The sequence below is a fragment of the Fulmarus glacialis genome, unplaced genomic scaffold (genome assembly GCF_000690835.1).
Source record: "Fulmarus glacialis isolate BGI_N327 unplaced genomic scaffold, ASM69083v1 scaffold12909, whole genome shotgun sequence".
In the NCBI taxonomy this organism is placed as follows: domain Eukaryota; kingdom Metazoa; phylum Chordata; class Aves; order Procellariiformes; family Procellariidae; genus Fulmarus; species Fulmarus glacialis.
In genome coordinates, this window is record NW_009232675.1 from 1 (window position 1) to 14,936 (window position 14,936).

The 14,936-nt window shown below is 41.9% G+C and overlaps 1 protein-coding gene across 2 annotated transcripts; it reads left to right on the forward strand.

The window, feature by feature from the left end:
* The first annotated feature begins 2,348 nt into the window (after nt 1-2,348).
* CNDP2 (CNDP dipeptidase 2 (metallopeptidase M20 family)) lies at nt 2,349-14,824 on the forward strand. 2 transcript variants are annotated; one of them, XM_009585013.1, is made up of 11 exons: nt 2,349-2,441; nt 3,406-3,549; nt 6,014-6,176; nt 7,785-7,873; nt 8,793-8,993; nt 9,533-9,617; nt 10,163-10,323; nt 12,297-12,461; nt 13,000-13,141; nt 13,794-13,941; nt 14,385-14,824. In XM_009585013.1, exons 1-11 carry the CDS (start codon nt 2,382-2,384, stop codon nt 14,452-14,454), a joined length of 1,428 nt encoding a protein of 475 aa, XP_009583308.1. In that variant the 5' UTR covers nt 2,349-2,381; the 3' UTR covers nt 14,455-14,824. The 2 variants fall into 2 exon arrangements, with proteins under 2 accessions (XP_009583308.1, XP_009583309.1); XM_009585014.1 differs by lacking the exons at nt 6,014-6,176; nt 7,785-7,873 and having other exon boundaries at nt 2,382-2,441.
* The last annotated feature ends 112 nt before the right edge of the window (nt 14,825-14,936 follow it).

The window sequence follows — 14,936 nt, forward strand, 5'->3', positions numbered from 1 at the left end:
CGGCTGCTCCTCTGAGGGAAGCTGCCGCTGTACCCCTCCCCACGCTTGTTCTCTCTGCCCGTGAGCCTCCCCCGGTCCTTAGGCAACCTGCGACGTGCCTCCGTCCCGCCCTGAGGCTTACCCCTCTGCGGTCACAGAGCTGGGGGCTACGGTGAACTTTCCCTTTTGCTGCAAAACCTTGTAAAGTCCCAAATTTGACCTTTAAGTCGACCTCAGCCCAAAGAGCGGGGCCCGTGATGTGGGTGGGGGGTTTGTATGCTGCTGCTTCTGGTGGCTCGTGGAGGGTGCTCCGAGGCGGCTACGGGCCTCTCCTTAACCTGATGAAATGCTCTCATCGGGGGAGCTCATCTTGCCTGTGGGTAAGGCGGGCAAAGTTGTCATAGTGCACCGATAGTCCCTTGGGTTATCTTATTTCATAATGCAACTGTTACAGTGCTGTGAAAAGGTAGAACTGCGGAGCCTCTTTCATGCAGGTAGGAAGGATTCAGTTCTCCAGTCTGAAGGACCTACAGAAAATTCTAGCCCTGATTTTTAAAAGGGGAGGGGAAGTAATATCCAGCCTTGTGCTGTGCAGTAAGCTACACTTGCTTTTCCAAGTTTGAAGCTGTCTGGGGCAGATTTTTTGCAGCTCTACAGTGAGATTGGAGTGATTCAATGACCCCCTATTTTTAAAGAATATTTAACTGTTTAAGATGATACTTAAAGTAGTCTGTGACTTAGCAAGTAGTCCAAATCTTGTTTGTGTTGGACAGAATATCAGCCTCTGTGTAATATGTTGTATTTTGTCTGTGCTGTGAAGCTAAAGCGCTGATGTTGCTATAGGAACTGGTTGAGTGGAGTGTCAGGTGCACAGGGCTGATGCCTGTGTGCTGGTTTCTCTGAAAAGCTCCAGATGAATCATGCCTGAGCTCTAACTGCGTCTGAGTATGGTGGCTTCGTAAGGGGAACCAGGCTTCAGTGAGAAGCATTGGTTATGTGTATATAGTCCTTTTGAAGGCATTCAGTTTTCACCATTCCTGACTATTGAAGAGAATGCTTGAGCTGTCTGGCACTTTGGGGTTGTTCTAATTGATGCTTAAAACTCATTATCCAAATTTAAACTGGATGGATGCTGTAAATTAAATAGAAGCCACCGCCAGTGAGTGAAAGGATTTTTGTATGTCAGACATGAGTGATCTATGTAAGTATAACCCTGCTTGAAAGAAAATCTGTTCTGTAAGTCTTTTGTAGATTTGGGGTGGTAGGATGTGCTTATATTGCAGTATGTTGTGTGGGACAACCTGCAGCTTGAAAGTATTCATTTCAGCTGTGTGGGGTAGTCAGCTGTTCAAGAAATCCTAAGACAAACAGTGAAATGTTTTAACAACTATCATACTTGTCTTGTGACTTCCACATAGAAATGGAAGAAAGGCATAAAGCTGACTGAACAAAATACTGAATCACAGCAGTTGGTGCTGCTGAACATGGTTGTTCAGTGTAGTGCACAGACATTGGAGTTATTCTCATGGTCCAGGTGCTTGGATTTCAGAGGCATGTTTGTAAAGCTCATTATTTTCCTGGCTTAGAGGAGGTGCTGTATCTTTAGTTCTAACTTGAGAACTAAGTTTAAGCTTGTTGGTTTTGTTGGTTCAGTGGACAGTATGTCTTTTAAATGTGGATTTTGGACTGGTGAGGAAGACAGAAAACTGAGGAGGGGAGAGGTTTTGTTTTTTTTTCTCACATGAGCTTCAGTTGAAACCAAACCAAAACAAGGAAGTGGTAGCACTGAACTAGTCACTGACCACTTGCTTATGGCCTGCTGGGGCTGGTTTCTGTTCCTCTGGCTTCACTCTGACCTTTGGGAAGGCTGAGTGACAGGTTAGGACTTTAAAGCTGAAGAAAACAGTTTTTAAGCTGCCTGCATTTAACCTCCTTTGTAGAGCACAATGTAAGTGTGGTGCTTTCTTGGACCTAGCTACTAGCATCCAAACCTATGGCACACTATTAGCTGAAACTCTTACAATAAAATGCAACTTCAGAGAGTGGATTTCACTTGAGTAACATTTGGCCTGTAATTCTGCAATAAAGTGAAGTACATGACTTGATTGAAGTATCTCTATAGACAAGCTTGCTTAGTTTAACTTCTAAAGTTATTTTGGGGGGAGAGGCAGAATCAGTGGTATTGAGATTAAATATACTTTTGTTTAGCCACTTCACTGTGTGATTTTGTGAGAGGGAGTGGCCTCAAGTTTTATATTCACACAGCTTGGTGTGTGGCATTAGCAGTTGAATGGTGAGAGTCTTCTGTGGCTGCTTGATTACTGACTGTTGCTTCTGAAACCTGTGAAGGCTAAATTATTTTTCTGTCACAGAATCGTCAGCAACACCATTCTGGTCAGAAAATGTCTGCTCTTGAAACACTCTTTAAATACATTGATGAACACCAGGACCTCTACATTCAGGTAAGTTTTCTTTCAGAGTTTTGTCCTGCAGCACAGATAGCTATGGAGTTTTAAAAGCTGATAGGTGGTCAGCTTCAAGCTTGTTGTTACACCTATATAATATGCCCAATAATAGAGTAATGCTAAGTAATTGGGGAGGGGAGCAGGCAGCAGGTGTGACTGGTTTGAGTCAAACCAGAAAACTTTGTTTCTTAATTTTAGGGATAGTTCTGTTCAGAGACATAAATCTTCATGGTAGATTTATTAGGAAATGCTCTATTACTGTATAGTGCAAGCAGTGACTAATTTAGAGGTAGAAGTTTGACACTAGCTCCTGAATGCCAAACTAGGTTTATACTGTCTCTCCCCTTTTGAGATGGGAGAGAAAGGATATAAACAAGGCTGGAATAAAGCTTTCTCGTATGAAACTGTTCATGTTCGGGGACAGAGGGAGAGGTTGCCTTCTGTACTTTGCTGTTTAACCTGCTATTTAATTGCACTTCGTATTGCAATCCCTTTTGCCTGTGAAGGAATCGGTGGTATAGCACTGTAAACTCCCAGGCAAGAACTACACCAAGTGTTCAACTTGACTTCTGACAGTTGCTCTCACTGATCACACATGGGTGGGGGGGGGGAAGCTAAGGCAGCTTTTCTGAGAAGCCCGAAGGACAGTAGCTGGTTCTAGAATGGCAACCAGAAAGGCACAATATGCACAAGCTGTCATACTCTTAAGCCTACCTTCTGTATCTGTAGACTTTGTGCTACACTGCAGGGTCAGCTGTAAGAAAGTGAGGTTTTAGAGAGCTTTTGAGTGTGGTATCAATGGCTAGAGTGCTCCTTTGAGGAGAGGACAGAGCTAATTTGCCTCAAGTTTAAGCTTGACTAAACCAGTATTAGTTGAATTGCAAGGTGTTGTATTTGTATAGTGCCTCCCATGCCATAATTCATGTGTAGTGAAACCTTTAACTTTTCTGTCTTTCTGTAGCGGCTGGCTCAATGGGTGGCAATCCAGAGTGTGTCAGCATGGCCGGAGAAGAGGGCTGAAATCAGATGCATGATGGAGGTTGCTGCAAAGGATATTGAGCGACTGGGAGGCACAACCCAACTTATGGATATTGGGAAACAAAAGGTATGTGAGCATCTTCATGTCAGCTTAGTAGAACAACTCTCTTTAGGAGACAAGGTGTTTTGCACCAGGCTTCTTATGATCCCAGTAAGAAAGGCACTTAGACTCCATAAAGTATCATTTAAAATGCTGTTTATTAGAGCTATCACTATAAAGAAAGAGGATAGTATAGATAATCTTATGTCCCTTCAGATGCTGGGAACCCCAAGCTGTGCAGCATCTAGAGGGCATCCAATCAGCGTGCAGCATGTTGTGCAGATCCCATTCATGGAAATGTTATCCCATTTTATTTTTCAAGCTGTTTGATTCCACTGCCAAACAAAAGGGATATTCACATGAGAACTTCTTGTAGCACTTGGAAGGACAAGGACATGCAGGTGGTGTAATCGCTGGTACCAAGTGGGAACTGCCTGTGAGCTACAGTCAGCTGGTGAAGTTTATCTTGCAACCTGAGGACATGCACAGCACAATACAGGCAGGAGCGCAAAGCTGTGTGTGCAGCATAGCACAGCACAGGCTTGGGTGTACTCAGGCTAACTATGTGGATCACTAATTCCTTGATGTCTGATGGTCTTCTGGTTAGGATCATCACACAAGGGTCTTGTGGGTAGTGACCTAGACAGGCAGTAGCCTGTTGAACTGTGGGATAATGTCTTTCCTGCCACACAGTCTGAGCTTCCTGTTAAAACCTTTGTTGTTTATAGTAAACCTTGGGATCCAGATCAGTTAAGCATGTTATATTACATTTTGGACTGTGTATTAAATGTATTAAATACTTTTCTAACTGAACATGAACAGAGCACTTGCAACAAGAATGTTTTTAACAGCAGGCTGGTGTTGGACCTTAGAATCATAGGCTGTAAAGATACTGACTGAAGTTTCAACGTCTTCCAAAAGACTTCTAGACTCTTCCAGAAGTGTTACATTTGTCACAAGATTGTACTGCTCCCTTACCAGATACAGAAGGATCCTTAACAGGATGAGATCCCCTCCTTATTTGTAGCTATCTGGACTGCTTTTCTTCACCTGAGGAATATATGTGCTTATGAGAATGATAATGATAATCTCATCCTAGGGAACAATCCACTTGATATGTTCCTCCTTTGAAGTCCCTAATCACTACATGTCACAGAGTAAGACCCATACCAAAATTGCTAGACTAGCGTTTGGATAGTGGCATTCAAAATCCTGTTGTACTGCAGTGTTTGCTAGTTTTAGAAGATTGTCATTGTAATTGGTGCTAATGACTGCTGGGTGAAATCTGTGTGTATCAGGACCCTCTGAGCAGTTCTTGCTTTTGGCAACTGGAATACACTTGTTTGTAGTGCTACAGGTCCCAGCAGGGAAGCAGCTGACTTCATGTGCCCTCTTGGGAGGGAATCTGTAGGATAATTCTAGCTCTGCTGCTACCTACAGCCTAAAGTCCCATCAAAAGTATTTCAACTAATTCAGAGACAAACTTGTTCCTTTTGTCAATGTAACTTTTTGGGGGCAAAACTCTTGCAGCTGGATTAAAGCTAACTTTAGAATTTACTTTTATATTATGTATAGACAAAACTAGTCAGTGTATTATGTATGTTGCTGCTATATCAATGAAGGACAATGTAAAGCAAGTGGTGAACTTGTCTGATCTTACTTAGTTTACTGCTGCACAGCAGTTTGTACTATGTCCTGATTACTCTAAGTGTAAATTCTTGCAGTAATGCTTTAATCACTTAGAGCTGCAGCTGGCCAAGGGCCATGTAACCTGTTGATAAAAAATCGCAGCTTGGAGCCCATATGAGCAAAAAATCAAAGCTGATCTTGATCTGCTGAATAGTGTCTAGGAGTGTGTGTGAGCTCACTGAAAGGGTGACTGAGGATAGCATGGGATAATTGCTTATGGAGTATTCCAAAGGACTAAGCCAAGCTCAACTCTTGAACTAAGTTCATCAGCACTACTCTGCCCTTTGCTTAATACTGTAGGCAGGTATAGAGAAATACAGCTGTTACGCCGACCTTATTTGGGTGTAGGCATGTGTTATGCTTGGTGACACCATTGTCAGGAAATTTTTATCTAGAAAGCTATACTGTGTATAGGATGAAAGTGCAGTGACAAGCAATGCAGAATGCAATATTGAATGGAGTTTTTCACTTATGCTTAGGTCAGCATTAGATATGGCAGTTTGGCATGCAGACAGCTTGCTCTGCTAAAATCTGATTGTTAGTTTAAAGCTAACAGTTCTGAGTGGCTTGGAACATTTTGACTATTACTGGGACTTGTCAGGAAACTTTTACTGGCATGGTGCTGGCATACCTTTGTTGGCACGCTGCTTCTGGCAATTAGTTTAAGTAGCTTAGTTTTATTTAGCTGTCTATGCCTGTAGTCTCATAACCTCTGTAATGTTAAAGTAATTCATTCATCTGATAAAAACGTGCCACTCTGATATTCCACATTTGCATAAAGCTTCTTGCCTCCTATTTCTAGCTGCCTGATGGATCAGAGATCCCTCTACCGCCAATTGTTCTGGGAACACTTGGCTCAGATCCATGCAAAAAGACGGTGTGTGTGTATGGTCACCTGGATGTTCAGCCAGCAGCACTAGAGGACGGCTGGGATAGTGAGCCCTTCACACTGGTAGAAAGAGAAGGTAAGAGCAGTGGACATCACAAAGTGATGAGCACTTCTGTAACAAGTGTGGTATTTGTCAACTGTTCTAAAGTTGTACCCTTGATTGAAAGGGGAAAGGAGAGTAAAACCAGACATGGGTGTTTATTTAATACTGTTGAGATAAAAGATGCAGGAGAGGAAGTGGTAAACAAGTAGAGGTGCAAAATCTCAGCTGCTCTTGGGGCTTGTTTCCTTTTCTGATAGTCTAGACTGTACCTGCATGTTATCTTCCTTGTAGCTACAGCAAAGTCTTAACTGCTGCCTTCCAGTTTGTTGCCAGAAAGCTTTCTAGAACTAGTTTCTTGTGCTGTTCACGACTTGCTGCCTGTAAAGTCATGTCAGACTGCAGGGATTTTGAACCACTACAGGGGACAAACACTCAACACAGCTCCCTTATGCCTGGAGACAAGAGTGGTACAGCAGGGTTGCCTTGTGTTTGCATACTGTGCTACAATGAGTACTGCAGAAGCTGTGTTTTACAGAACTAATGCCCAGACAAGTGTCCCTCTCCATAAATGGGGATGAAGAAATCATGCAGTAACTCCTGTTGAAACAACACATTGCCAGTAGCCAAGAGGAGACTAAAACTTTCTTTTCTATTTAATGCTGGTGTTACCAACAGCCTCTTCCTTGTTTCATTTGCTCAGTGTTGTGTCAAAGGTCATATGAATAGAAGGACATTAACCATTCTTGTTGCATAAGCATTAATCATTGCCAAGGAAGGTAGTATCTGTGGTAACTAGTATTTCTACCTGGGCACTTGGTCATAGGCAGCAGAGTCCAAGTTACTAAGTTGGATTATCTCATCTGATAGCAAGAGCTAGACTTGCCTCAAGCTGTGGCTTATCTCTGTGTAGTCTGGCAAGGTAGGAGGTATAATTACCAATGCCACCTTACCTTGCAAGCTGTCTGGCCTGTTCTGTCATTGTCGCACCTGTTCTGTCACACTGTCACACCACCTAGTGCTTAGGGGTTGTAGCCACAGCTCTCAGTTGCAGCAATATCTGCCTCTACTGTGATCCCATGTGCTATGTTTACTGGGACTTCCCTATAGCCTGTAAAACTTGGCTTTGACTAAAACCCTTTCTGGGGAGATTCACATTTATCTGGAGAATCCAGAGAAGTGACTGGTCACTAGTTACTGAAGTCTTACTCTTCAAACAAAGATTTATTGAATTGAAGCTAATACTGGATAGGTTTCTGTTAAAAGGAGTTGGCTTGTTTCTATACCTTTACTGCTGTGTTTGTAGAAAATGATATTATTGTGAAGGATATGGGAACAACTTAGCCCAAGGCAGAGTTACGTCTTTTCCAGGCTAATGTTCAACTCCTATCCAGGGAGCAGCTGGGGAAGAGGTGGGGTAGCTCTGGAAGTGGTGGAACTATTGCAGTCCTGTACCTGTCCCACTTGCATGGGTGCATGAAGTGGGAAGTAAAACTGCTACTTGAGAAGAATCAGAAATGAAAGTTAATATAAGCAGGGCTAAAAAGCTTATCCAAAAGGATGTTTTCTCCTGCAGGCAAGAGATGACTGAAGCTTCATCCTAACTTTTCTCCACAGTGGTTAATTTGTATCTTGTTTCTACAGGAAAGCTGTATGGGCGAGGATCAACAGATGACAAAGGTCCAGTGCTTGCCTGGCTGAATGCCCTGGAGGCTTATCAACAAACTAACCAGGTACATGCCCAAAATGCACCCTGCTTTTTTACATACAGCTGAGTCTAGCAATAAATGTTATCCAAACCACAAATGGTTGTGAGGCAAGCCTGCTTATTCAGCTGATTGGAGGAATGATGCAATAGTCCTGTAAATTCCCTGATGACCCAGTAGGGTTGAGTTGACTTGCTGACAAGTTAGTCTTGGAGATGCTTGGATTGCACTTTAAACATTTTTGCTTTAATGAAATGTGTAGGAAGGAAAATACATATGCAAGCATCTGGAGCAGGAGGAATAATCAAATGTGATCACTTTCATGTAAGGATGTCAAATTAGGTTAGCCTTTAGCAAAGCTTAATGTCTCCCTGCCACTGAGCTCTAAGAAGGGATTAACTTAGTAACACTAAACTGGAGCTTTGCTGTTTCTGTTCAAGAAAAAGTGCAATCAGAAATAGCTCAGGATGTCTGCTTTATGTTGCAAGACAAGTTGCTATTACTTGTGAGAATTAGCAGTTCTCAAGTGCTGTCTAGGCATAGAATACGTTAGACTGGATAGACAGGGTAGCTCTGACTCTCCTACCCTGGCGTGCAACTTCTGTGGTTAGTATTAGTTTTCCTAGCCCTGTGACTTACCTTTGGTAACAAATCTCTGCGGTGTTCCCACAGTTAAAAGGATTGGGAACAAGTTGTTCTAGACCTTAGTTAAACCTTTTTTGAAGAGCTTGAATTCCATCAAATGAAGGGTGGTGCAAGTGGCCTCAATGTAAACACAGTCCAAACTTTGTAATACTTTGTGTATAATTAACAAATTCCACTGTCATGGAACTAACTTACTCATGTCCATTTTTCTGCTTTGTATGTGACAGATGAAAATTACTGATCACTGAAGGAGTCCAATGTTTCAACATACTTAACCTGTTCCTGTGTTTCATTTTCAAAGGCGTTTCCAGTAAATGTTAAGTTCTGCCTAGAGGGTATGGAAGAATCGGGATCTGAAGGCCTTGATGAACTGATTTTTGCTCAGCGAGACACTTTCTTCAAAGATGTGGATTATGTTTGTATTTCTGACAACTACTGGCTAGGCAAGAAGAAGCCTTGTATCACCTATGGCTTGAGGGGTATCTGCTACTACTTCATAGAGGTAAAATAATAAAATTGCTGAAATACATTGCAAAACCAGTATAATTAAGCTGATTTTTCTACTGGAGAAGAGTGGTAGCTCTAATTTTTTCATGCCAATAGCTTTTCTTCAGAAAAGGTGAAACTGACTACTTAAGTAGAGCTGTTTCTACTAATTGTCTAAATATCTTCCTTTTACTATCCTATGTGATACTTGGCTGGGATTGATAGCTTTCAAATGTATGAAGCAAGATAAGCCAGCACTTTCACTGGAGGATTCTTATGGTGTAGATATCTTCATCCAGATATTTCCTTGAGTGCAGGAAGAGATGTCACCACTGAAGTCTCCAAGGTTGGGACAGTCAGTACTAAGGGCTTGTACTCCACAGAACAATAAAAAAACATATCTCCTTTACTGTACTACAACTGTGTGGTCTGGTTTCAAAAACAGATGCATTCTCACAAAACATGCAGCAAAAAGCTAGGGTAAAAGTCAGTTCTGAGCATTTGACAGTGTCTTCATGCTAAAATTAACCTGAACCTTAATTCACTTCAAACCAGGTGGAATGTAGTGACAAAGACCTTCACTCTGGAGTTTATGGTGGTTCCGTACATGAGGCCATGACAGATCTCATTACTCTAATGGGTAAGAAAAAGCAGGTTTCACTGAATGCACCTAAAGTGGGCGTAAGAGCCATTAAAGCATGAGTTTGTTTGCAGTGCGGTGGGTTCCTAAGGGCTGGTTACACTAGCAAAGCAACAACCAATAAAATGGTGCTTGCCAGGTAGGCATAAAACAGGCTGATGCCTTAGATACAGAAATATGAGGAAGGTCTTGCCAAGAAGTTGTCTATCTACTTTAGCTTTCCCTAAAATCTTGCTGCAAACTTGTATCTTTTCTGCAAACTCTTCTACAGATGCCATATCATTGGGAATCTTCCCTTCAAACAGCCAGCCAAATATGTAGCAGTAGAATTAAATGCAGTTGCAAGGAAGTACACATTTTGAATAGCTGCAAATTCCATAAGTGCCTCCATGCTTAGTGGTACAAGCTCTGGGAGGTAGAGGTCAGTTTTATTACATTTACAGAGTTTTCAGAAGGCAAAGACTTCTGTTTCCCATGGGAAGTTTTCCCAGCCATGACATCTTGTTTCTTCTGGTTGAATCCTGATATTAGGTGCTTGTTTACAGGTTCTCTTATAGACAAGAAAGGGAAAATCCTCATCCCAGGTCTTAATGAAGCAGTGGCACCTGTTACTGATGAGGAGCTGGCACTATATGAGAAGATTGATTTTGACCTGGAAGAATATGCAAAAGATGTAGGAGCAACAAAACTATTGCATGATACGAAGGTATACTGTACTCCTTCCTCTCTACCTGGTTAGCTGTGTTAGTTCAAGCTATCTATATTAGTAGGAGACAGAAACAAGCTTCTTGTGGATACTTGTGTAGTTACCAAGTAATTTAGTGAGCAGAGAATTCATCTGATGTCTTTAAAATGGTGAGATTTCTTTGAAGATAATTTCACCTACTGTATAGTTGACTGCGTTCTTAACAGTAGCAGTTCCTCTGCAAAGTGTTAGGTGCTTGGAAACTTAGTCTAGGTTATCCCTTGTTTAAAACAAGCAGTCTAGGCAACTTTAAATCTGTTCCTTAGTCTATGTATAAGTAGCATTTCAAACTTGTACAGAACTTTCCTTATCTAGTACTGTTCTCTTAATGCTAGATAAGAACTGCTAACACTTTTCCAGAGGTCAGATATCATGTCTACACAAAGCATCTGATTTCCTACATCTGTGGGAAGTTCAATGGGTTATCAGAAATAAAGTAGTTGCTTATAGAGATGACTTCTCATAAACAGAGAAAACAGCTTGAGATCTAGCTGTGATGAACTTAAGGTTGACATACTGAACATCTTCCTAGACTTGGCAAGCAAGGACTGTTTTGTAGCTATGAACTAGGCAGCTGCCCAAATCTTTGAACAGGCTCAAGTTCAATAAACTCATGTCTGAACTTCTCAAATCTCCATCCTGGGAGCTCTCCAAATGAATTCTTTTAACAGCATTGAATCTTGCAAGATACAGGTATTACATACGAATTTTAAAGCATTAAACCGTGGATGTAAATACATCTATCATGAAAAGCAGAAACAGGTGTTGTAAAAGACAAGGTTACATGTGCAGGTCTGTCTTCTGTTCTAGTACTATCAGGAGGAGACTTCAGACTCAACTCAAATAGGTATAAGTAACAATTTTAAATCCTCAACCTTGTCTTTACTTGCTCAGGTTTATATCAACTGAGAGCACACAGGCTTCCTTGTCCTATAAAGTAATGGATGAAATATAAGTATATAAGAAGGAACTGGCAAGATGCTCGTCATATGATACTGAAATAAAGCTGTTCAGCCTTAGCTAGACTGAAATCCTAGCTTAACTTACCAAGGGAGTTCTAACTAAGCTGCATGCAAGAAGGGTCTTGGGACTATGGGAGAGAAGGCTGTAATCTCCAGGTGAGAAACAATGTTCTTGAAAGATTTGAACAGTAACAGTTAAATTCTCTTTGAGAAAAGATTAGAGGCAGGTTGTACCTGGAACAAAACAAACTTAACATGAAAGCCCACAAAATTTAAGTCTCCTGAATCTCTGCAGTGAAGTTCAAGTTTGAGATACTGTAGCTATACAGGACACAAGTACATTGAATTCACAGTATCCAGCATACTGAACAGCTGTGTCCAAGGCAACAAGGAGAAATGCAGAAGTGTATCTGAAAAAGGCGATAGTGCTCACTTTAATCAACCCGAAGTTCAGGCAGTTTAATGCAACTGATGATGTAAATAGGAGCACACTGTATGCCTGTCTGCACAGTAGTGAGTCTTTTAGAAAACTTGTGATCTTTGTAAGCATGTGACTGTGATGAAGGCACCTGCCTGACTTGAGGCAGTGGGGACTAGGGCTTCCAATACACTCCCTACATATTGTGCTTGAGCACCTTAGAAATGGTATTTGTGTCCTTGTCAGAAGCAGACTGGTTGTGTCCTTGTCAGAAGCAGACTGGTCATGTCCTCTAAGTTCCGTAGAACTAGGAGAAAGCCAAACTAGAGCTACCGAATCTCTTAAGGTGCTGAAAACCCAGCTTTTGTATCAAAATGTGTGCTTAATGGGAGTAACAGCTTCTCTTTATAACTGAGTGGTCCTGAAAGAGCTGCATTTGTCCATGGGAGAAAGCACTGTTTATTGCAAAGTCTTTATCAGATTGAAGAAATTACTACTTTGGGGAACTCTGTCAAACTTCTTGTAACCTTGCATCTTTCCCTTTGCTTCTGCAGAGAGATATCCTTATGCATAGGTGGAGATATCCTTCCCTCTCTCTCCATGGAATTGAAGGAGCCTTCTCAGCCTCTGGAGCCAAGACTGTGATTCCTAGGAAAGTGATTGGCAAGTTCTCAATCAGACTTGTGCCAAACATGACTCCTGAAGAAGTCACAAAGCATGTATGTTGAGATGGTCTCAAAACAATTGATGGTCTCAAAACAACCAGTGTCTCTAAACTTCTGTTCTCCATGCCTGGGGGAAGAGTATTTCTGGTTTCTAAAGTGGTTCCAGTTACTTACTTTGCTACCATTTTCCCTGTTCTGCACCTCACCTCAGATAGAGGGAATCACTGTAGGGTCCCGCACTGGACCGTTGTGGCCTAGCTATTCAATTTTTCTCAACTAATTTGAAGAAAAGGCTCAGGAGTAAATGCTAATTTAATTGTAGGGCAGTTGTATTGCCAGAAGTGCATATTCAAAAGCATAAGAGTTTGACATATTGGCAAACTGTTCTACAGTATACTGTTAACTTGCCTAATGGAGATATTCTGACTTCAGAGCAGATATGATAGGAATAATATGAAATAATAGTAATAGGAAAAGTATTGCTGCACAGTAGTAGTGACCTGCAAGTCCCTAAGATGCTTTTAGTATACAGTCTTTACCAGTGTTCATATGAATGCTAACAGTAGATAAGATTGTTCAATCTTTCTTATAGGTTGAAGACTACGTGAGCAAGAAGTTTGCAGAGCTGCAGAGCCCCAACAAATTCAGAGTATACTTAGGCCATGGTGGAAAACCCTGGGTGTCAGACTTCAACCATCCCCACTACATGGCTGGTAGGAGGGCCATGAAGACAGGTCAGTGAGTTTTCCACTTGGCATTGGGAGGACTAAAAAGCTCTTATTCCAGCACTTCAAGAAATACTGACGAGGTCATTTGCAGTGTTCTGCACTTATGTAATAAGTTTGGCTCACTAAGTAAGGAAGCATGTCATGTGCGATCCTTAAACTAAAGTCTGAGGTACAGGAAGGAAGGAAACTTGATACCAAGCTCATTCCTACTATTCTGGAACAAGTCCATTGGTCTGGTGTTTCTTTTGTGTAAGGATGAGGCTGTCAGTAGTTCAGATCACTTGCTTAGCCAAAGCCCTTAAAGTCTAGTCATCCTAGCATCCTTCGTAATCAGTTATGCTAGGGCAACTAGATTGCAGTGAGATTGCGTAGGGCAACTAGAGCGAATCTAATTTGTGTATTGGAGTACAAATGGGCTTTCAGATGAAGTGTTAGTTGTGTAACTGAACTCTGAAAGTGACAGTACTCCAGCACTACATCTCGGGGGGCAGATGCCACAATTCTGCAACCTCTGCAGTCTGGCTGATTAAAACAGAGCAAGATTTGGCCAGCACATGGTATAGAAGTGGTTGGTACTTGATTGCTTAAGCAGCAGTAAGGATCTGTGTTGGAGAAACAAATACAATTCCAAACTGACTAGAGTATCACTTTGTTCTAGTTTTTGGAGTTGAACCAGACCTGACGAGGGAGGGAGGAAGCATTCCTGTTACCCTTACTTTTCAAGAAGCAACAGGCAAGAATGTCATGCTGCTTCCTGTTGGAGCTGCAGATGATGGTGCCCACTCTCAAAATGAGAAGCTAAATAGGTAAGAGAATATTTATTCCTGTGCCTTGCTGAGTTGTACTGTGGATCTGGGCATGTATTATGAAAAGGACCAATAAGAATTGAGCTCTTGCTTTTCTTTAATTTTCTGGAAGGCAAAGTGCCATTTCTGCCTAGCAGAGAATGACTGGTTGGGTAGCTAGTCTGTAGCCGAATCTTGACCTCATTACTGTTTCTGGTTTTATATGCTTGAAACCAGAAGCAGTTTTTATACTTTGGTCTCCAAGCTTGACTACCCCCTACCCCAAGGGTGGCATTTCTCTCTTGCCAGGGGAGATGCAGGGAGGTTGGGAGTGGTGCCTGTTGCCTGCAACAGTAATGCCTGTAGTGTCTGTTGTGTGTGTAGGAGTGAGATGGTAAAAAGCACAGCTGCTAGAAATACAGCTCAAAATAAGACAATGCTAATGGAAGCCATCTTCTTTCCAGGTACAACTACATCCAGGGGGTGAAGATGCTTGGTGCATACCTTTATGAAGTCTCCCAGCTGAAGGACTAAGACACCTTACCTTCTGGCTTATGGATCAGAAGTCTGAATCTTCTTACAAAACGTCATCAATTACCAAGTTTTATGTGGCTCCCCTTTTCCACCAACACTCCACCGCTTTGGTGGGGGAAAGGGAAGCATGCAGTTCCACTTGACAAAGAACATTGTGTAACAAAAATATTTCTTTAAATGCTTACTTCAAATGACACAGACTATTCCTTATCTGGCCAGCAGTCCTGAACTTCATCTTTGTCCCCTCTGTATCACTTAAAAGTTGTGGTTTGCTGTATTGGTCTACTTTTCCTGTAAAGCAGGGGGAACAGTTTGCTCTCAACTGTTTAAGCAGCCACATTGGTTGCAGAACTGCCAGCCAAGTTTAAGGTTCTTATTCCTGGATATGTCCTGGAAGTAGTCGAAGTGACAGATTATGGGGCTGTACTGGAAAGTGTTCAAGCTGTAGTGAGGCATCTGTCTTGCTAACTGAGTGATTCGGA